Here is a 24,857-nt window from a genome sequence, read left to right as displayed (position 1 = left end):
TGTGGTTCCTTTTCAGAAGTATTTTAGTAAGCCTTATCACTGTTTACACAGAGCATTTGTAAATATTTGTCTGCAACATCAAACTCCAGCCTGGCACATCAGCAGACAAGGATGTTTCACACCCTTACATAAAGATGAGCTGAATATGATCATTCTTGGAAAGAGGTCGATGGTTCTCTGAAATGTGTGTGAAATGTCAGCTTTCCAGGTAAGACTTTCAGTGGAAAGTGAGTTAAATTCAGCATGAAAGAGAACTCGAGAAGTAATGAGCACTGAATCAGCAACAACTGTTCAATTTGGCAAGTAGAGAGTTAAATCTAGCTTAGAATTACTGTTGTTACTTCCATTTTACTTTTGTTTTAATTATCAAATTTATAAATATTATATATATGGTCCCTATTTTCACATGTGAATGTAGTCAGTGGACCTAATCAAAAGACAATGGCTTGGTTCACCATGGTATCTGATACCTTATGGCAAATTTAGAACACTGGGATGACATTTTCTAGTAAGCCTCGCCACCTAGCCACCTACGCTGTTGCTTGCCGACGAAACACAGCAATGGCTCCACTCACTAATTCAGTAAAGAGGCTACAGAAATATCACACTCATGTTAGTGCACTGAAGATTAACTCTTTCAATAAACATCAAAGTAGTCACAGGGTGTATTGCACACATTGCACTTGTACATTTGTTCACCATACCATGGAAGATATGAATCCATGAAAAAACATGTAAAGGACATTCCAGCCAACTGGCAACCACATACTGCAAGGTTGAAGTGACCTGTCAACTATGTGGGACAACTTTCAACATGTTGCTACTGTCCCCGTCACTTGACACATGGGTGCTACTCAGCGCTTCGCATCTACACGACCAGGACGACAGAAATGACCAAAAGAACCACACCTATTGTATTGACCAATGTCCCTTACAAGGGAGATCACGTATACATCTCTCTTACAAAACCAACAGGTGGACCTCGGACAAACGGCAAACACTGACCATGAGCTACCTTTTCACAGCAAGAAGAACTCAGCCTCACTGCACGTTGCCTCTCCGTGATTAAAGAGTCAATACAATGGACCATACAGCATAAGGGCATCTACACACAAAACCAAGGCTTCATTAGTTTTCAGTATTCACTTTCTCTGTCAGATTTCAAACTTTCCACATCCTGAAGACAGTTTCACTGTTCAAACATATATTTTCAAACTCATTTCTAAGGAATGCACTAGACTTTATGCCTACACAACTTAGGTTAGGTTAAACCAGAATCAAATTATAGCTGATGAGATCTTGTTATTAGTCGATTTTCTGACGTCATTTAAACTATGTTACCTTTTGGCTAGAAAAATAATCAGAGCATAGCTTCATTTTATTTAATGTGGTGATTATAATAAGGTGATTAAGAGCTGGCTCTCTCACTAAGCTAAAACACTAACTGTTGAGCTTTGCATTAAGCAATGGTGCCATCACAGCAGCATATCCCTGCCTACAGGAACTACCGGACTATTACCAGTGAAGGGATTGGCCTGATTACTCAGTATTGATGGAAATATCAATGCAAAGAAGTAACAAATCACTTATCAATTCTGACTGTTAAATCCCTGTGGAACTCATCTGAGCTCAGGTTCCAAGAGCCATAGAAATGGTCCATGCTATGAGGATACTCATAACATTAACCACAGTTTTTTCTGACCTAGATTCAAATATTTATAGGTTGCCATGGTATAACTATCATATTGCTGAACTGCAAATAATAAACATATAACAAACATATTTATTGTTGGAAATGGTTCCTCCCAGGTCACCCTGACAACTCCACAACCTTATCAGTTTCCAAAGCTCCTTACAGGTTGCTTGGCAACATCCTCAGTTGTTGAAAAGTTGAGATGCATATTTAAAAAGGAAATAGGAAAATATGCAGTAGTTTCATTCTTCCTGAACTATAATGAGGTTATTTCCACAGAAACATCATGGACTCATGAATAAGCAGACTTTGATCACTGGTCATGTGACAACAGGAAAAAACCCACAGACAAGAAATTGACGACATTATTAGATTGTATATTCCGGTCTAGCAAGGTGGTGTGACTAAGTCCTAGCTAACACACATACCCATTACATATTCATCCCCGGTTGTGTTCAGCGTTTCTCTTGTGTGTGCAGCCTTGGAAAGCGCTGACTCAGCACACAAAAATGTACAAGCATTTAAATGAATCTTATTTACATTGTCTTGTTTTTTTCCACTCTGTCAATTATACTTTACTAGAAGATTATTTCCCAGGTACATAGTTGGGTAGTCAGTCATGCATACAGCAACTGTAGTTATTCCATTGATAAACATATCGCTGTCATTTTGTACACCAGATAATGGATTATTGTAACATTCCCTTAATAGCAGTCTGTAGTTGTCGGTTATTTACGAGCAACATTAACAAGCGACATATTCAAGTTGTAGTGAAATGGACGTGACTCATGTTTGACACCTGGTTCTGGTGGAGAGCTGTACTGGATATAGGTAGACAAACGCTTAGTCTGCCTCACTATCCCTGAACCACATTATTTTCCCTACTGTCTAGCCCTCTGCAATGCTACAGCCCAAAATGACGAAAGTCTAGATTTCCTCAGGCGTTATCCCTGGGCTAATTTTTCATCTGAAATTTGTTTGTTTGTTACTATCAAAATCATACATATTAATGTTAGTCTAAGCTTAGTCTTTGAATATATATAGTTTTGATTGTAAGTAAATAAATCCATTTAAATTGAAAAGAAGCCCAGGGTCAGATGAAAAATTCAGCACTTGAAGGAATCTAGACCTGGGTCATTTAAAACTGTATATGGTATGATATTGCATGATGTGGTATATGATGTGGTATGATATGGTATATGATATGACGCATTATTCCATAATTCTTCAGTTTTTTCGCTAACAAGGTGTAGCCAATGATGCATAGTGTCATGATTTTGGACAAAGTATCAAGCCCTTGTCCAAATACCTGTACTGAGAAAGTGACATGCCGGTCCCAATCAGGACAAATACCTGACTGGTAGCCAGTACACACTTGAGTAAATGTCCTAGCCCCAGGTGACTGATAGGGCTATTGTTATCAGCACCCCTCAGTGGAGATAGGACAGGTGAAATCACCACCTCAGGTGTGTGTGATGTAATATTATTACACCTGGCCTCCTTGTGTCAAATTTACCTACCTTGATGTGTACCTATATCTAGGTATTCACACATAGATAACTTGATGAGAAAAGAAAGAGAAAGAAAGAGAGAAACCGAGAAGGACAGGTCGAGGCAATGGGATGTGGTGTTCCTTTTTGCTTCACTGAGCAAGATCCCAGCTATATGATAGAGGACTCCAAATAAATCCAGTGGTCGATATCATGAAGCAATATTTTACAACTGACAAAGGTTGCACGGAACCTGTTTTAACTCTTCCTTACATTGTTTTGGAGCAGACAATGCTATTATAAAGTAGTATGAATTCTCGATGTCACGATGTAGGCCAAGTCTGTGGAATCTCGAAGTCACCACACAGTTTTGTTGAAATGTGAGACATGTTCTATTGCTACCAAATCAATAGACTTGCACATGTCCATGAGGTAAAAATAAGTATTGTAAATAACAGCTGGATGTCCTTATCTAGACTGGCCTCTTTGAAGGTTAGAATTACAGCAGCATTCAGTGCTCCCTTGGAGCAAGGCTGCCAAATCATGGATACTTTAACTTCTTTTTTTGATAAAACTTAAGAATGAGGAAAAATGATTTCTATGCCCAGTGTTTGTAGGGGCTGTTACATCATATATCTTGCTGTGTCTGCCATTACTGTTAGGTGTCATGGCTCCCTTAGTGACACGTGGGTATGGTAGCTTACAAATTGAAGTTATTGCTCATCCTGTTCAATTCTCCACATGGGTACAACATGTGACGCCAATTTCTAGTGATATCGTAAGAACAAAGCTAAAAGTGGCGTAAAACCCAACCCAGCACTAACTGTACTGACTATCTACCACATGTACTGAAGCCCTCTGTTTCAGGGTTGTTGTGGTTATGGATGACAAGCCCTCAACAAAACACAGCATAATCAATACATCAATGTCATCTATTTTAATGTTGACGATGACACAAGGTACACATTCTGTCCTGATCAACCAGGATAACAGGTCGTGATGGCTTTATGACTGTCACTGAAACAGACAAGCTCCTATGGGGTACCATCACCCAGAAATAAAAGCCTGACCTAGACGTCTGGGGTCATTCAAGTAAACGGACTATTCTTGCAGACATTTCCCTGTTGTAAGAATTTTGCTAATGGGCATATTTTCGACCCTTTTGATTCTTGGGTTTATGCATAACAGCACTGGAACTGATCCCATGTTTGTCTGGGTGGTCATAGGGCTTTGTGATGAAGGTTAAGCTATGTTTGTGCTAGATGTAGGTGGAACATGGGCTGATGAGAAATAATACACATGGGGATTAATCGTTTACACAATGATTAATGTCACGCAAGAACACTGGTTGCAAGTGTATTCCAAACGTTGGTTGTGTTTTATTTGTGTAGGTTCCGTCAGTGATTGGTTATTGATTTGGAGTTCTCTTTGAATGATCAATAAACAGCTTGCATCAAATCTGCTATTTTTACAAGAGGCTTTCGAAACTGTAGATTTATATGAAGAAATCAATCATATTAAGATATTATTTTGAAATGAATAATATGTTGCTCTTAATATATTATTCCAGGGGCAGTGGGTTAGTCTAGTGGTTAAAACGTTTGCTTGTCACGCCAAAGACCTGGCCTCTATTCCTTAAACACATGCTACATGGGCGCAATGTGTGTGTGTCTCCCAGATATATACTTCGTTTTTCAAGTTTCCATAGCTCTCGATTTGGGTGAAAAATTGTTTTGTTTAAATTTGTTAGGTAAATATAAGTCACTGATCAATGTCTAAGATTGTGTACTATATACCATACAGTTGTGTGGTTGCCCAGTCGTAAATGTGTTGGTTCATCATGCAGTGATATCGTGAAATGTACTGAAGTTGGAGTACAACAACATTCACTCATTCACTACATCTTTAACTGCAAAACTTTAATGTCAGTGTTTTCCGCAAATCTACTCAAATGCAATGTTCAAGCCAAGAACACCTTGCTGATATGTATCAAGATCTGATACTACCGACCCAAACAATTAAATGTCAGCTTGTAGAGTTAATTTACACATCTGAATACATATGTCCTCACTGTGAGAAATTGAAATGTGTGAAACTTGAAACTCCATCTCCTGTATTTAATGAATAGTTGATACTGGTGCATGTAATTACTTGTATCGAATGTAATTTCAGGTTATGTTTACCATTTTCAAAACAATTGACCAGTTTTTAGCGTTAATAAGAACTTACTGTAAGTTCACTAAAACTGTGTTCTAGACTGCACAGTATGCCTAAAACATATTTTAGAACACCTGGTAATATAGCAAAAACTCTGGACAACCCACCCCACCTTCTCAATACCATGGCAAATTCCCACTCAAGATAGAAGAGTAACCACTTCTATTGGGAATTTGGGAATTTACTCCCTGGAATCTTCTTAGATGACCCATCATTCAGATTAACAAATTCATACCATTTTCCTATTTTGGAGCATTGGGGTGGCCAAGTGGTTACAGCATTCACTTGTCACTCCAATGATTGTGTTTAATTCCCAACATGTCAACAATGCATGAAATTCTGAATATCTTTAAAAAGCTCTCCAAACCATAATGTTAAATGCCAAAATGGGATCACAGACCTGACAAAATCAATTCAATCACATAAACCTTCTGTAAACTGCTTCGCCATTTGGACCTTCTAATCACTGTCTTTCATTAGTGAAAGTAACAAGTGCAGTTTGCCTACCTATTCTGAAGACTGCATTATACATCATTATTCAACAAGTGACCTAATGTCCCTGTGTGTACCAGTCTGTAACATATGCTGATTGATGGCAAGGTGTTAATCGCCAGTTAATTTTAACAGTTTAAGTGATGGCAGACAGATCCTGCTTTGTTTGCCAGATAGTGATTTAGCACCACCTGATATACATTACCATGATGACATTTGAAATCCTCAATTATCTGGGTGTGTGGAGAATGCGCTGTCTCAGTCTAATGTACTGGTATATCAACAGTATAAGATCACACTTGCTACTTCCAGAAGTGCAGACGTGATTAAAATATTCACAATGAGTTTGTGAATTTATCCCCATTGTTGATTATGATTAAGGACAAACTATAGGAGTCCCTAAAATAGACATACTTCTCTAGCACCTGCTTTATGTATATCACTGTCACATGACTATTGGACTTGCACAAGTCTCTATGGTAAAAATTACTTGTTTAAATGATCACTTCTAAAAACTAATAAATAGCAGACAGGGGTTCTTAGATGTACTGTACACTTATCTTGACTTGCCTCTTTGAAGGATAGCATTACTACTTGATGCTATGGTCTCAGCATGCAGTACAACCCTGTAGCAATGCTTCATGGCTCTTCACAATGCATCTGAGGATTCTGGGATAGAACAGGTCCCAAGCAACCTTGACTGGTTGTGATATGACACAACAGTCTATGTTAAAAGAATTTACCATTTGCATATTTATCCCATGTATATTGTGGCTGTGTAATTCCACATATAGACATTAAAAGCACATGTAGCAGTTTCAATAGTGTGGATGCTGTTAACATGGAATTTTAGTCATGACAATATTAATGAGGCATTAGACAAAACCAATCCTGGTGATAGTTACGATCATATACATTATATTAACAAATAGGGAACATAGCTCATGCTTCTAGCAATATTTCAGCAATGTCATTGCAGGTTTCACAGACTGTACCTATGTGCTGAATCAAACATGGCCCTTAGCATGAAAAGCGAACACTTTTACCTCTCCACAACCATCAAAAGCTAAAAGCCTGGCACAATCAATAGGTTTGTCAATTGCCTAAGAGGAGAAAGACAGAAATGGTTCCGCCTAATTTATCAAGGCACATGACAAATACCCTCAAATACCACAAATACACTGTAAAAACAACCAAGCACTTCGCCAATCATTTTGCAATTGTGGACATTCACATTACCAGGAACTATCCCAGTGGTGATATGGAATGGAGTGCTAAGCTGATAATCAAAACCTATCCAGCAAAGTTAATTTGTTAATTGGCTGTACAAAGGGATGTTTATCTGTCTGCTCTGGGAACTCCAAGGTCTTTCTCCTTATTCTCAACACACCAGCCCATCTCAATCTTTTCACATTCTGACATAGGAGAGCTTGTTCCACATATATATGGTTGATGGCGGGGTTTGAAACTGGTGGGTGAATAGGGTGGATTTTGAAGTTGGTGGGTGAATAGGGTGGGACTTGAAGCTGGTGGGTGAATAGGGTGAGATTTGAAGCTGGCAGTAAATAGGGTATGACTTGAAGCTGGTGGGTGAATAAGGTGGGACTTGAAGCTGGTGGGTAAATAGAATGAGATTTGAAGCTGGTGAACAAACTTGAAGCTGGTGGGTGAATACGGTGGGGCTTGAAGCTGGTGGTGGGACCTTGAGCTGGTGGGTGAACAGGTGAACATTCACATTACCAGGAACTATCCCAGTGGTGATATGGAATGGAGTGCTAAGCTGATAATCAAAACCTATCCAGCAAAGTTAATTTGTTAATTGGCTGTACAAAGGGATGTTTATCTGTCTGCTCTGGGAACTCCAAGGTCTTTCTCCTTATTCTCAACACACCAGCCCATCTCAACCTTTCACATTCTGACATAGGAGAGCTTGTTCCACATATATGTGGTTGAAGGTGGGGTTTGAAGCTGGTGTGTGAATAGTGTGGAACCTGATGCTGGTGGGTGAATAGTGTGGAACTTGATGCTGGTGGGTGAATAGTGTTGAACTTAATGCTGGTGAGTGAATACTGTAGAACTTGAAGCTGGTGGGTGAACTGAATGGGTCAGATGAAGACTGCCAGGGGTGGGTGGGTGTATGAATGACAGAAATGGTGGGTGAGTGATTAAATGAAGGTGGCCGAAGGAATAAATAAGGATAGGGTAGATGCACTGAACTGGGCCATGAGACTTTGTTATAATACCACCGTGCACCTGACTTCAGCTATATGTAGTCCATGTGTGTGTAATGTGACTTCCATTTACTTCTGAACAGGATTTTAGTTTCACCACTAAATGTCATTCATGAAACAAAGGCCTGAGTTGGTGCCAGTCTCAGTCATTTTACCATTCTGGTTAATCACAAGTGACAGGAAGGCAGTGAATGAGCATGGAAATGTAAAATTCATCTGATAACTACCAATCTATCTAATTGAAAATACCTGTTTTGTTATATTTCACTGTCCATTTCAAAACAGCAAATACATTGGAAACCCAAGCCGAGGCTGACAAAGCTGACGGTATCACCAAGCCAGTGTTCTTTACATCCACTATTACTGAGTACCCCATGTATGTGTATTGTCTGATAGACACTGAGAACACCTGCTGTGTATTTCACATATGCAATTACTACACTGTCTTCTACCCTGCACTAGATATGGCCAACCATGTTTCAAACTGTGGATAATTATAACGAAACTTGTTGTTGCTGGAATGTATGAATTACCATGGATACTGACACCAACGTATCAAATTTAATGAAAATGGAAAAGTACATTAAGTAACTTAAGAGGATGCCAATAAATCTGACTCTGGTCAGAAGAATGGAGACAGATTTGCAAACAATGCGTGCGTGCGTGCATGCATGTGTGCGTGCGTGCCTGTGTGCATGTACATCCATGCCAGCGTGTGTGCGCACTCAGCTCAGGCGTTAGTCATAACTGCCACATTCCACAAAGTAACTTTACTGCTTGCAATGTCATAAGTCTGTGATCACTTGTGTCTGTGTTAGGGCCATACTTACTTAATGCTGAATTAGCAATATTAACATCAATTATATATGCATCACTGACCTGAATGTGGAGACAGTTGTCATGCCTTTAGAAGGCATGACAACACATTCTAAAAAGTCACTTGACTTTCTTATGTCGGTTGTAGCAATATCACGCATAGGAACACAAAGAAAGTATGTTGTTTCCTGGGAACATTGAATCATGGCCTTACATGAGGGTGAACGAGTGAGTTCAGTTTTAAGCAGCTTTTAGCAATATTCCAGCAACATAACAGTGAAGGACACCGAAATGGATATTACAGAGAGTTTTCACATGGGGAATTGAACCTCGGTCTTCAGTTTAACAAGCGAATGTTTTAACCACTCCCCTACCTCAGCGCTGCTCATAAGCAAGGGAAACACATGGCTTACTGAACAAATCTTAACACCCTAGAATCCACAACAAAAACAATTTAAATGCACTTATTCAAGTTACTTCTTAGACTCTTAACATGTTATCAATAATACTTTCATGACTAAAGATACATTCACTGCTGTGAATATACAGACTCATGCTAGAAGGCTAGAATTAGTCCCTCTTAATATTTCTGAACTATGGTATTTTCCCTTTCCAACTAGGCCTCAGTATAAAGACTGAAACTAAAATGAAGGTGTAGAACTTCCCAGTTCCATTTCAAGTTGTTCTTTTATAGGAGCTTGTTTCCATTAAAATGAAGCAGTTCCAATGGCTAAGCTAAGTTTAGAATCAGTGGAGTGGTAAACAACATCCTTTGATAAACTGTTCAAATTTACAAATGTGCACACAGCTATCATATAGAAAAATAAGTAAAGCACCTGTTTACTATACAATTAAGAGGAAGAACTCCCAGGCATCATACAAGCATCTCAAAGTAACAAGGAAAACAGCTCCATTGTATAAACACCCAATCATCACGACCTGGCTCCTCTCTAAGCACCCCACTGTGTGCATTACATATGATTTGTGGCAATAAACACCTTTCAGACAGAATAATAAAAGTGACAAGTACTGAAATCCCTACAGAGAGGTACAACAGGCAGCCCTAAATCTCCCCATAAACAGCAGACCATTATACCATGACTCAGAAGGGAGAACTGTATGGAGTTCATCCTCCCTAAATGGACAGGAGAGGGTAGGCGTGGTCCTGCGTTACTTTCACAAGGGTGAATGGCAACTTTGTATCTATATCACAATATCCGTAGATTGTTGATTTTTACTTTGTTCGTGATGTGACAGAGGAAAGTTATATGTATTTATGACACATCAGGCTGGTGTTTATGGAAAACAGATGTCACATGGTGTAATGCTAGGGAGGTTCCGTGATGTTGAAGAAATGGGTTAACTTGAAAGCATCCACTGTAGCAATGAGCATGGCATTCCAAGCAAACAATATATGAGTAATTTACACTTCAGATAGTGCCAGCCAGACAGAGGATATTGCAGTTGGAATTGTAGTCCGGTAAAGGGTGTGGCAGGTAATGAGTTCCGTTTTATGCCATACTCAGCAATACTCCAGCTATATGGCAGTAATCTCGATTAGGTGATCAAAAACATGAGCATCGATCTGCGCAAATTTGGAACTGATGACATGTGTCATTCAAATCAGCGAGTCTGACCACCCATTCCCATTAGTCACCTCTTACGACAAATATTCACCTTTTGTGGCAAGCATGGGTTGCTAAGACCTATTCTATCCCAAAACTTCGCGGGTCGACATGGCGTTGGTAGTGAAATGGGATGCATGACTGTAGGTTATGAATCTAGGCAGGATAATGGTGGTATTATCTTGTGCATCCAGATGTTTGGGGTTTGAATGATAGGGAGAGGTGGTGCTGCCAGAGGGTGAGTGAGTGAGTGAGTGAGTGAGCATGGTATTACATTACTTTCAGCTGTGTTGCAACATTATCACATCAGGGGACACCAGGAATGGGCTTTACTCATTACATCCATGAGGGGAATGACCAGATCTTCAGGGTGAGGAGGATCTTCATGTGCCAGAGGATGTGGCTGTAAGCGATAAGACCCTGGTAAGGTAGGACATTGCAGTTTGTACTGGAGCTAGGTAGGGTGGGGCATTGCAGTTTGTACTGGAGCCAGGTAGGGTGGGGCATTGCAGTTTGTACTGGAGCCAGGTAGGGTGGGTCTTTGCAATGTGTATTGGAGCCAGGTAGGGAGGATAGTGATAGGTAAACATGGTTGGCATGAGTGTTATGCAGGTATAGAACAAGAGGTCAATGGCCACTGATGATTAAGTCAAAATATTTTTAACAGGTTTTCTAAAAAAGATAAAGTGTAATGTCTTAGGATATGTGCACTGCAGTGTCAGAACATGAGAACAAAATGGTCTGTATTTTCAGCCAGTTCACAGGTTGGGGTCATGTCCTGCCGGGTAACAGAATGTAACCACACACAACAAGAATGTGAGGAATGACTCCAGCCTGTCACCCCAGCTGTTGCAATGACCTTCACCTTGCCAGTGTACCTGGGCCAAGTGATGAAGGTACCTGTTCTGCAAACATCTCCTACATGAATATATCCCTTTTGTTTGTAACTGGTATTACGGAAACCAGTGCCATGTGCACTGTGGCCAAGATTGAGTCCGAGACTGGGACTTGAACACCTCAATTGTTTACCTTTAGGTATTTCTGTGTCACATGAAAAATAGATCTTCAGAATCTTATTATCTGCAACTGCAAATGTTCTCTGTTAAGATGCAAACATCGAGAAGAAAAAGTGATTTTTTTTCAATCTTTTTTAAAGTCACGTAGCTAATGAAACGTCTGCTCTAATTACTCCCAACATTCACAAGTAGTTAAACCTCCGAGTTGATTATGTTTATAATGTGATGTCTGAAAGGTTAGATGTGTAAACCAATGAAATGCACTTTGAATTCTACAGCCTTGAAAATAGCCCATAGAAAGATCCCATAAATACTTATACAAAGTAGGACACTACATACTTCAGGCCATTCTGAAGGAGAAAAAAAAGAATTGAAGTTTAATACTGTTATGCAGACAGTTGAGTGTTTTTCCTTTCCTTTCAACACTGTGTGTCTGTTTCCAAGCACACCTAATTTCACTGCAACATGAGGGTTAAAAAAAGATATCAAATATTTATCATTAAGCTTACTCAGTGAAATCTGGAGTCATTACATAACAAAAATGAAACACTGTTCTGCTCAATATACTTTCTGACAGTTGCAGGGATAGTAGACAATCCATACCTTTATCTGTGTGTAGAAATATATCACATATACCACATATTAAACAGTTCATGTTAGCCAGCTTGGATTTTGTCACTAATAACAAACAGATTGTTATGTGGAAGACACTTATCTTCTCCATGTTCTTATGACAGGCATCATACAATACTGTGTGTAATTTTAAGATCAACTGAAGGCTGTTAAACTAAAAACTCCCCATAACACACCTTCTATCACCACACTATACAAAAAGAAGTAGTTAAAAATACCTCATTCTTTCCCATTTTGTCAATACAAGACATATTTACAATAATCATACGAATGACTGTGAGGAGCAGGTTATGATTATCTGCAATGTCAGCAATATTTAAAAAATATTACAGTTACCTGCAACATCAGCAAAATTTAAGACAAATCCTTATCACATGCAATGTCAGCAATACTGAAGTGTATTATCATCACTTAATAATGAAAAATATTGCCTAGACAGGTTTTCACATTTTTGTCTAAATGGTACTTCTTAGTGTTGCTATAGAAACAAGCTTAAATAAACTAAAACCTGTAGATTAGCGCATCTAATACATGCATTAGAAGCCTCATAATTTAAGACTTTTGTATTTCATTTCTCAACACTTGTTGCCATGACAATGTAATAAACCCAAACAGCAAAGCATGAAATGAAAGCAGTGTCAGTCATATGGAAATTGTAACATTTAATCCACAAGCACTGAAACAAACATTACAACATTACTTTTTCATACATAATTAACCAAAGCAAATGTCAGACCAGATACATTCAGAGGATTTGTCCCTGTAAAATGTCACCATATTTCAGTGTTAATCAATACAAGAAAGGAGGCTGCAAGGCACATCAGCAGCTGGGTCACCATGACCCAGTGATCAGAAATGACACACCTTCCACATGGAAACAAATCAGCAATTACCGACTAAATGCAAACATGCAAGTTTCATGCTTTAACACAAGACTGACAATATAAAACGCATAAACACTGGAATGCTTTGACTAATCAGCTCTGTCTGATAAGGCAGAAGATTAAGACTGTTACTGTGGTTTAATCACAGCTATTAATCAGATGCTGATGGTGTGGGGGGTGATGAGGTCAGGCTTTTTGCACTGTAAAAATGTCTCTCATTGTGATGTCAATTCTACAATTCCCAACATCCCTACATGACACCATCTATATGGTAAATCTGCAGTACCATTTGTACAGCAGTGATCCCACCACTCGATGTTTCACCCTGTGTTAATAATATTATGTCATTCAATGCTTCATAGCCCCATGCACTCCGGGACCCTATTTTCTTTAGGGCCTTGCCTCTGGCTCCATTATCCTCTGCTGCTATGTTCTTCTCCCTCGTTCTTCTACAACCCGCCACACCCCTCTCTCCAGATCCACTACCCCCTGCAACACCCCACTTCTACACCCTGCCACACCCCTCTCTCCAGATCCACTACCCCCTGCCACACCCTTCTTCTACACCCTGCCACACCCCTCTCTCCAGATCCACTACCCCCCTGCCATACCCTTCTTCTACACCCCTCTCTCCAGATCCAATACCTCCTGCCACATCCTTCTTCTACACCCTGCCACACCCCCCTCTCCAGATCCAATACCCCCTGCCACACCCTTCTTCTACACCCCTCTCTCCAGATCCACTACACCCTATCATACCCTTCTGCCTAGATCCACTACACACTACCATGCCATTCGACCTGATTCCTCCACACACTGTAAATGCCCTTCTACTTAAATTCTGCAAAACCTGACATACCCTTCTGCCTGGTTCCTCTACACTGTTATACCCCTTTCCTTAGATTCACTACATCCTGCCACACCCCTCTGCTCAGATCCACTACGTCCAAGCCTCTCCCTGAATACACTACCCCCTGCCACACCCTTCTCCCTAGATCCACTACTCCCTGCCACAACCCTCTTTCTCTCTTGTTCCACTACCCTCTAGCCAGCTCTTCTCCTCTTTGAACACGTTTACACTCACTGTTGCAATCAATCATGGAAAATTGTTATGTCCATTAACATGTTGTTTTCTGCTAGTAATTATAGAGCATCCAACCTCATGCATATTTCATGCTAATTTCCTCAACACCTGTCAAACAAACAAGTTGACTGAGGGCAGACTGTTTCATTTATGTAATGGAGCTATCTGTTATCACGCATTACCGGAAATAACACATCATTGTTATTTGTAATAAGTCACCATGTCACTGTTGTCTCACAAAGGGATAAAAGGCAACATAGCAGGTAAAAACTGTTATCTACTCTGCCTCAGTATAAATGCAATTTAACTGATTGCTCTGAAATATCTATGAAAGTTCTGAGAGCACAGTTTTCTGGTAAATATCATTTTAGTAGCAGTCTTTATTTAACATACAAATTCAGTTAATAACATTTATATCAAGGCAGTTGCAGCTTCATGGTAATGAACAAAACTTTGCAAAAAAAGGTTGATCACTCTTCACTTCAACTCTGCTTACCCCAAAATCAAAGGAAACTCTCTTTTTCTGCGAAAACAAGAACAACATGTGGCATATACCATTTACAAAACAACATTTATCACCAACAACACTTGCAGTACAGACACAGCATATAACATGTGAACATATGGCATGTAGAATAATGCATTGATATTGTCCATACCTATTTGTCACATTACACTGCATGTCATAATATGAAATAACAAAAAATATAACATCACCTTTCCTGCATAAAACGTTTCAAGCCAGATGATTGGCTGTGATATTATTCAAAGCATAACAATAATGTAATCCTGTACATAATGAAATCTGGATCACACAAGATAAGTCGTCAGATAAACAAAAACTGGCAAAGATTATTCGATTTTGTTAAAATTCGCTCATCGGCGATTGGCACAATGCTGCACGTCTGTCTTCTGTCATATCCAGTAATATGGCTTAATCACGACATAGTCTTGATCTTAACCAGCATTCTACAGGACATTTCAGCTTAGAGCTAATTTTGGCACCAATATTGTGATGATCACTCTGAGTATCCAGAGAGGTTTAATGTCACAGGGATGGAAATAATTCTCGAATTGCTAATGTACCAAGGTACAGTGGCACTAGTAAAATCACTTGCCCTAATAATTTTTCCACTATACTAGCAGAATTTCTTGTTGATTATTTAAATAAACGACATAATTAACAATGGAAAGTCCACTGGACCCCGGTACAGCATGATATACAAATTAGCTTGCCCGACAGACAAAAACACTAGACTGGGATGTCGGGCAATGGGTTGTTTCCACCCCTGTGTCAAGTGACCCACACTCACTTATTATACTTGATCAATGACCAGAAAGCTTATTACAGTTGACCACATCCAAGAAAATAGGTGACAGGTATAACAGGATATATAAGTGACACTTGCAGTTACCTCCCTTGCACAGTCTTTACTCCTGTGTTAATATCATGTCTATTTAGACTGTCCTTACATAATCCAGACTATTCTACTATTGGTCAGTGACATTTAACTGGGGCCCACACCAAAATGTAATTATGTCATATCATTTGATAACTAAGAATGAGTGAGTGAGTTTAGTATTACGCTGCACTTAGCAATATTCCAGCTGACGGCGGTCTGTGAATAATTAAGTCTGGGTCAGACAATCAGGTGATCAACAGCATGAGCAACAATCTATGCAGCTAAGATAAGTTGACATTTCCCTCTTACGACAAGCAGGGAAGATCAATTCTAACCCGAATCGTCACAGGTTTAACTGACAATGAGTTTTATAGTTGAATCATGATACTTCCTGCAGTATTATTTTCTGTTTCAGATATCTGAGGAAGTGAAATGGTTTTGTTTCAACATAATGCTCTGATAAGTGTAAATCTTTCCATGATGTGATAGCTTCTACAATGTGTTTTATCAACAAAATCTACAATGTGTTTTATCAACAAAATAAACAAAGTGGGATAAACTATGTTTCGCAAAGAAAGCATATGTCACATTATGAGAACATGCACAGTCCTGATTAACAGGTGTTCTCTATCAAGAGGTAATTTCAGACTGTTCAAACTGTCAGGGGTTCTCTATTAACAGGCAATTTCAGATTGTTCATATTTATCAATTGGTAGCTTCGACTGTTCATATTATCAGGTGTTTTCTATCATGGGTAATTTAAGACTGTTCACATTATCAGGTGTTCTCTATCAACGGATAAATTAAGACTGTTCTCATTATCAGGTGCTCTCTATCAACAGGTAATTTAAAACTACTGTTCATATTATCAGGTGTTCTCTATTAACAAGCATTTTCAAATTGTTCACATTTATCAACATTTAAGATGGTTCATATCATCAGGTGTTCTCTATCAAGCGGTAATTTCAGACTATTCACATTATCAGGTGTCCTCTATCAACTGGTATTTTCAGATTGTTCATATTTATCAGCAGGTAACTTAAGATTGTTCATATCATCAGGTGTTCTCTATCAACAGGTAATTTCAGACTGATCATATTTATCAACAGGTAATTCCAGATTGTTCATATCATCAGGATATGAAAAAAAAAGTAAAGAACAAATTCTGATACCAGTAAACAAACCAGAAACTGATTTTAATACACAGCGTGCCTATGAATGTGACTTCATCAAAAGATGCATGTTAAGGCTCTGTTCTGAAGCCAAGATTCTGATCCCTGCCCCAGGCAATCCCAGAGCAGATACTCACCGGTCTCATAATGAGAGACTAAAACCTCACTTCTCACCTGAATCTCAAAGGGCCAGTATTGCACCTTTAAAAACATGAACTACATGAGGTGTTAAAACAAAGCCTTATACATCGTGATTCTTTTCATCGCTGGCTACAGGCCAATATTTGGTGCTGTCACATGGGAATATTTCCCCTTGATGAGTTTTACCCTCAACCAGCGTAGAAAGGTTACGTACTTAATGTGAAGTGATGCTCGTCAATAATTCACATTTCAATCAATCGTTTCCCGGCAAGTGGCACAAAGAGTTGATAACCCATCTTGCCATACATTGATGACCATGTTAATCTCGTGAGTTAAAATTATTTGCATCATCTACTGCAGGAGCAGATAAATTATTGACAGCTTCCGAACATTGGTCACAATATATTAGCACACATTTGAAAACAGCTGCATGTGTATTTGACAACCATGACAACTGCTTTGTCAAAGGTGTTGATACAGAAGAATGCTCCTTTACAAACAACACAGGTATATAGTTTTAGGTAACAATTTGATTGGCATTCTACAAGATGGTAAATTAATATGAAAACATAGAATATTTTCTTGATGTCCTGATGTTATTGTGAAAAAGGATGGTGGAGTAGTCTAGTGGTTAAAGTATTCTCTTATCAAGGCGAAGACCAGAGTTCAAATCTCCCAAGGGTATAATATGTGAAGCCCATTTGTGTCCCGATCCTAATACTGCTGGGATATTGCTAACAGTGGCTTAAATCATAATCAGTCACTCACTATTGTGAATAATATTTTAATCATCATGCAGTTTAGCACAGTTCTTATAACACACAGGTGTTCACAGGCGAAGAGTTTCAAGGACATGTATTTCACTTGCTTAGCGTGACAGGTCAACATGACTCATCAATATAACTCCCAACTAAACCATCCACCATGTACTTTTCATCCTAATCCTATTACCCCAATCCATTCTGTCCATACTTAGATGAAAAACACTTACAAGCTAGCAAGTCTGGGTCAGTGGGGTCATTTTGACAGGAGAGCAAGTCCCTCAACCTATCCATCTTGACATCCCCAACAGTGGGTGGAGCTCAAACCTTAGCCAACATTTTAAAACATGTATTTATAGTCCCAGCTATGATCCATTAGGCTTTCCCACCCACCCACTACAACTCCAAGAAGCTGGTAAGGCAGGCAAGCTCCAAATCATCTGGAATCAATGAGTAACGGAATCTACATACTGAACTAAACAACACTTAAATGGGTAAACACGGCACATTTTGAGTCTATTGGTGAGTTTCATGGAGTTTCTTGAGACCATCGTAAACCTGTCTACTTTCGAAAATATTATATTTTACTTATGAAGTTCAACAAAATGGATTTAAAACTGTACATGTGTAGAGCACCTTGGCAATGTTGATCTAGTATACACCTAATTTTCATGCAAGTGCTACATGTAAAATAGTACATTTGGGGCAAACATATTCACATTTACAGGCTTGATGACCTCATGGTGCAGTATCACAGGATGTGTTTATGCAGATTCAATATGAAAACAAAATACCAAAATGTGTCCACAGGACTGGGCAAAACAAAATGTAGTAATGCTGAACAAGTCTTAAATAAAAGTAAAGACTATGCAAAAACAGACTTGCAATAATTCAATTTAACCCTCACATATCTACATCCCTATGTCACAACTGGCACTAAATAAACTCAGATAAAGAAAACAGGAAAGTCAGTGGAGAAGTTTCAATTACAGTTTGGAGGTACTGTTCCAAAATGGTGCCAATACATACAATAACAGCTTTCATAATTGAAGGGGACATTAATAAATTGGCCAATTCTCATCCAACAAACCTGATACGTTAATGGAGAGCTCCCATGGTGCCCACCCATCAGGTCTTGTACATTCCTGATGCCAATCAAAGAGGGTAACGGCATCTACAGGCCTGAAATAAGCATCACCCTTCATGAGGGTTTGGTAAAACTCCTGGAGTCATTAGCGTAGTGGAACATTCCAAAATGGAACTTGTAGCTCATAATAAAATCATGCTTGTATGTTCATGGGTATGACTCAAGCCAATGCTGTGAGGCCCTGGAATGGATGAATTTGGAGTGATCAATATTGAATAATTGGGAGCTAGCTACAGCATCAAAATCTCTCTTAAACGTCTGTAAATTACTGTGAAATGTGGTAAATACATGTAGTATAATGCTTGAAAAAATTTACACAGGTACATTACAGTGAGTTTATTTTTAAGCTGCTTACAGAAATATTTCAGCAATATCATGAAAGGGGACACCAGAAATGGGCTTTACACATTCTACCTATGTGGGGAATTGAACCTTCTGTGTGATGAGCCAATGCTTTAACTTTAAACACCAGGCTACCCCAAGGTAATATAGAAGGAAAGTATTAAAAGAAAAAGGTTTAACAGGGTCCTCCAGGCTTTGGAAATACAGTAGAAGCTGTCAAAACCAGCATCTGTCCAATCCAGCAAGTTGTCAACACTAGCATAAATTCTAAGTCCCTTCCGTGGCTTGTACATTTATCATCAGTTCTACAGTCTTGCAAATTGTCTAAAATCAGTTAGTGTTTCCTCCAGACCACAAAAAGGGCAGGGTGAAGTTTCTATAGAAAAGGGCACCCTAGTTTGAAAAGGGCACAAACCACAATAAAAACCAAAACAAAATGATCAGATTGAACCTCATGTATAACTAACCTACAGTCTCCTTTGCTTTTTTCTCATGAAGCTTTTCACAACAGCTTCCAAGTCAGTGTCATTGTGGCTGTCAGTGTTGAGGATGATCATAAGATGCTTATTACAGTTGCTGACTTTCAGTCTGTTCCTGTGCTCTGTCACAACTAGCAAGTCCCGGGCAGGGCGCAGTAAAAAGGCGCAGGGCGCCAGAAGAAAAGGGCAGGATGCAGCGCCCTTCTAAAAAGCTCTGGAGGAAACACTATCAGTAAAATGGGTTATTTTTTCAGTCCCAATGAGTGCCAGATTAAACCGCTCCCACTGTACTAAACCTTCCATTGTATCAGAGGGCTCATAAATATACTACTCACAATAGATAAGGACCAACTACTTGTTTCAAATTTACTATAGTGACATGAATTGAATGGTCTGTAACTCTTTTGAGCAGTACATGCAAGTTGTGCCAAAGGAATGGGGACAAGTGTTATTTGACAAACTAAGAAAATATGATACTTGAAAGTATTTTTTTGCTTTGTAGACTTTAGTGATGTTTAGATGTAGATTCTTAAAATCATTAAGCCAGAGTTTTGAACAGTAATCCTCAAATTGAGCATATGTTTGATAAATACGAAAGGTAGATTTGTCATCTAAGGAACATGCAGTGAGCTGGATAAATGATGAAAACTGGCATCATTGATGAAGGAAATGTGGGATGTCAAACTGTGCTTTTATGATAATAGCCAAGGTGATCTAAAAACATACCAACTAAGCTACCCTGGGGGTTAGACAGCTGTGGAGGCAGCTTGCATCTTTATTTCCTTATTTTATGGCACCTACAAGATAGGGAAAATAGTTCAAAACAGTTTACCCTTGGGAGTGGATAGAGAGCTGGCGTTCCCATGCAGGGATCGTCAACTCTGACTGTAAGTTTACACTGACTATCAGATAGGGATACACTGGCCATGATTGTGGTGACCTGTAAATACAGATTGCTCCTATACCAGCTACAGGACTCCATCTGTTGTATAAGCTCTGGGCCATCTCATGAAGCAGGCACCTTGAAGCAAAGCAGGTCCCTGGCATTGTGCAACATGGGTGTTTTCACTGCAGACAGTCATTAGCTCTAATTTTCTGAATAATTTAGCTCTTCCTTTACCATGCAACATTTGGTATGGTTTAAGGTCAGTTCGGGAGATTAATATTGCACTAGAATAACTTCAGTTACTATCTGTTAAATAAATTGGGTATTTAATACATGATGTAAAGGTTTTGGAGATGACTGTGCACATATGCAACAAAAGTTTATACACTTTGCAACAATTCATGAGATGAATCAGTTAGAAACAGCAAATCATACACAATATCACCCTAAACTAGTTAAGGGCGCGGTGGGTGAGCTAGCCTAAGTGCCAGGCTAGTGATGATCCAGGTGTTGGGATCAAGAGCATGTGTGACTGGGTGTAAAAACCTTGGCATCAACTTTGTGTGAAGGCTCTTTCTATGTTGTCACAACCCCTCGTGTACACGACACAACACTGTGCGCTTGAAAGAACCCATGAATCCGTTGGTATATGACCAGATGGTGGCCATATGAATACTTGCAAACACCTAGTTGTGGATACAGCAGTGTGCAGTAAAGTTGGACAAAGTACTGTGACCGTGTGTCCCAGTCCACCCAGTTGTGAATTGATACCTTGTAAGGATGAGAGTGCCACTATAAACTGGTGCGCCTAGTGGCAGCAAGGGTTGTATACTCCCCAGGGCGTTGAGATTGATAATACAATGTGATGTTGAGAATGACATCCTATGATCGAGGGAAACAAACATACCAGCACCTTGAGCAAGCACTAGTTGCATGGTTCTATGCACTGTATAAATATCCTATAACACAATACAACAATACAATAATGTACAGCACTATTTTGTCAGCAGCCCAAGTCTTGATACAATCAATAAACTGATAAAGAATGTATAAATATTAATCAATATTGATATAAAAACTTGACCTATCATTGGATATATGTTCACAAGGATAAAATGGATGCAAAGAGATAGCATCCAATCGATCAGTCAGTCATAATCTGACAGAAATTACAATCACAAATCAGCATGTGAAAAAATTATTACAGTATTCTAGGATATTTATATAGCGCACATATCCATCCAGTGCTTGCTCAAGGCACTGGAAACAAAAAATGTCTATTGAATAATTCATCCTGAAATATTTCAATAATTCCAGGATGCCTGAATAGTGAATGCACTTTGGCAGCTCTGGTGTGATGTAATCAATGACAAGCCAGTCATCCATCAGCTGTAACAGGCTGAACCACTGTGAGTGAATCATGCTCTTCAGGAGACTCACTCTCATATGACTCATGTACGTCCAGATTGATAAAGCAAATATTTCTTAAATGTCCATTTTAGACATACACGTCAAACTTTGAACTGTAAGATTAGAATATGTGTCAGTTTAATATTACCACCCCCCACCCCTCCTGCAGTATTTGTTTATTGTGTGAGATCAGACCGCTTCATGTTGAGTGGTTGGGGCACATAAAGCAATTGTTGCAGAGTGACAGCTGATGAGTGCACAGCTATTGTGAAAGTTCAACCCTGTTACATATTATACAAGTTATCACATGGCTGAGAATATTATATGTCACTCAAAAATTTTCATTTTCCTAAAATTAAAGTTTAAAAAATGTCCGGAATATGTAAACAAATAAAAGAATATATCCTCATTAATACCACATCAAATGATAGAAGGATATCCTGAGCTGTCAGCACATCCTGTTGTTGATTTCATGTGGATTTCAAAATGCAATGGCACCTTGCTGAATCATGACCTATATGACTAGCTAGGCAACACATCCATCAAGTCACATCTGCTTGTGCTCGGCACAGTTAGTATATACATATATATATATGCCAGGAAGATTGATTTTGTGCGTACACTGAATACAACCACTGAATTATGTATATGTATACCAAGCAGTGTGGTTTAGCCACATCATGCACAAAGATGGAACTGAATCTCTTAACTGCAAACTCATCTGAAGCTAAGGTGCAACAGGTGTTATTTGTATGTGAAATTATTTAGAAATTTCAGACTTAGTTTCATATATTTGAGACATTTTTATTTCATAATTAATATTTTCATAACAGTAATACAAGAATGACTTGTTAAAAGTAGTTATTACTACCGAATAAATAGAATATTAATTAATGTCTACTAATCTTCCTATTTGAATAACTTAATACCAATAAAAAATAAACTTAAAGTATTCATACATGTAACATAATTTATGATAATACATGTAACATGGAGTGTTAACATCAATAACCTGTTCTGGTTCATATAATACATATTTAAAGCCCACTTGATTCACGCCATTCCACTGGAAGTTGACAGGCGTTATTCTAACATTTTCTAAACATAATTTGCAAGGAGAGTATAGACCCAATATTCTTGAATGAAAGTAAACACTACCATTCGATCATGCATAGCGATGCAGTTTGAATCATTATTTTGAGCGGGCGATCGACACCTGGCGCACCTGTCCTCGTGCACACCCCTTTGTTGTCTATTTCATTTGCACCGGTCGGCAAACTTCAAAGGGCTGACTATGCGATTGTAAAGTGTTGGACATGCTACTTCTATCTTTTAAACGACGTGTATATTGGACCAAGACACTCACACATGCACTGTGCAATATCTCGGACTTGATCACCTGCATGACATAACAGAGCACAAGCATACTAGGACATGCTTCGCTGACTGTCAGGCCCCAAGGTGTGCGGGCGCCATGTTTTCAACCGGCTCTTGACAAACATATCCACGAAAAACAATCAGGAAAAGTTGTTTGCAGTTTTCACACCTTTTAATAAAAACATGCATATGAACTTGCCTGCTGTAATTCTACATTAGCATAACATTTTAAGAAAAAAGTCTAAATTGTTTTCGATTCACCTACCTCCCCTTCAAGAGTGCCATCAGTTCCCACCTCCTGCGCTAAAGTCGTCATTGTTAATTTGGCGGTGCAATTCAGTCATCAACTCGGACAAAACTTTGTCCTAATCGAAATCGAAATCCACACAAGGCTTCGGTAAGTGTAAAGGTCCCTTTTGCGGCCCAGACAGTGCTGACTTACAGCTCAACTCACAGCAGCTCGGCCTCTGTAACGTAAATGGCGGTAGTAGAGCAGATAGTACGGACGATCCCATTGGCTGTCGATGGGGGGAACCTGCCGAAGGGAATTCCCTCGGTTGTGAAAGCCTGTCAAAAGGAACTGATGTGTGCTCGCTTCCCGACATCAAACGTAACGGGACTTGTATGAGGGCGCAGGTCAACTCAATTGAACAATTCAAAATGGAAGGACAGGAAACTGACGATGTATTTACGCGAAACAATGTGGTGATAATACAGATCACCTTTGCTCGACGTTGATCGCCCCATTTCGTCGTTGGGTGGCCACGCTTGGTGTTCGCGACTGATTATGTGCATAAATCATTGGTGCATTCTCCTCGCATAGGCACACTCCATACAAACTAAACAAACTATAGTAACACTACAAATGTTTTTCATTCCACTTATAATGTTAACTGGCGAAAACTAACATCGCTTAATGTTAATATTCCTTTCCCATGCTGTGACTATTTAACTGCATAACATTTTACGAATTTATGAAATCATGATTATTGTTTAATTACTTGTAAGCGAAACTATGTGGCTAATCACTCGCGCAGCGTTAGGAACAGAATGCTGTTGATATTGTTGATATGAAAACGCAATAAGATGAGGTGCCATGCATGTAGAGATTAGTTATCACGTTAGTGTGTTTGGGGATGATAAATGTCCCGTATCATATTTATTTCTAAACACCGAAAGAAATGCTCAACATTTTCTAAATTTGCATAGCTATCCATTAACTACCCTCATTTTAATCTCTTGGCATTTTCACCCAAGTCCCGCAGATAAAGTTACCTATTGTATGTGATGAATAATTATATTACATAGCTGGTTGAAAATAACCGCCCTACGACACTGTTGACCTCACCCAGACAGTAGTGTAATGCTGCATGCAAGATGTACTGACGTCAGAGCAGGGGCTGACGTCATGTACATATCTGTTATCGCTCCAGATGTTTCAAACGAGGTTAATTCCTGTACCTCTTTACATATTATGGTTAAATGTTTTATTCCATTTATGTCTATATTACATCGTATCTCGTGAAAAACGAAACTAAAAATTGACGCTTTCTTCTAA

General features: G+C 39.0%; 1 protein-coding gene across 45 annotated transcripts in view; it reads right to left on the bottom strand.

Annotated features, from left to right (window-relative positions):
• Nucleotides 1-23,803, bottom strand: part of LOC137285016 (ankyrin-2-like) — a 184,514-nt gene extending 160,711 nt beyond the window's left edge. For all 45 annotated transcript variants that reach the window (XM_067817140.1, XM_067817149.1, XM_067817150.1 and 42 more), the window contains exon 1: nt 23,565-23,803. In XM_067817140.1, the coding sequence (XP_067673241.1) occupies nt 23,565-23,615 (51 nt within the window). In that variant the 5' untranslated portion in view covers nt 23,616-23,803. The remainder of the gene's footprint in view (nt 1-23,564) is intronic.
• Nucleotides 23,804-24,857: the final 1,054 nt, after the last annotated feature.

Source organism: Haliotis asinina, chromosome 5, assembly GCF_037392515.1.
Source record: "Haliotis asinina isolate JCU_RB_2024 chromosome 5, JCU_Hal_asi_v2, whole genome shotgun sequence".
Lineage (NCBI taxonomy): Eukaryota > Metazoa > Mollusca > Gastropoda > Lepetellida > Haliotidae > Haliotis > Haliotis asinina.
This window is presented reverse-complemented; position numbering and strand designations above follow the sequence as displayed.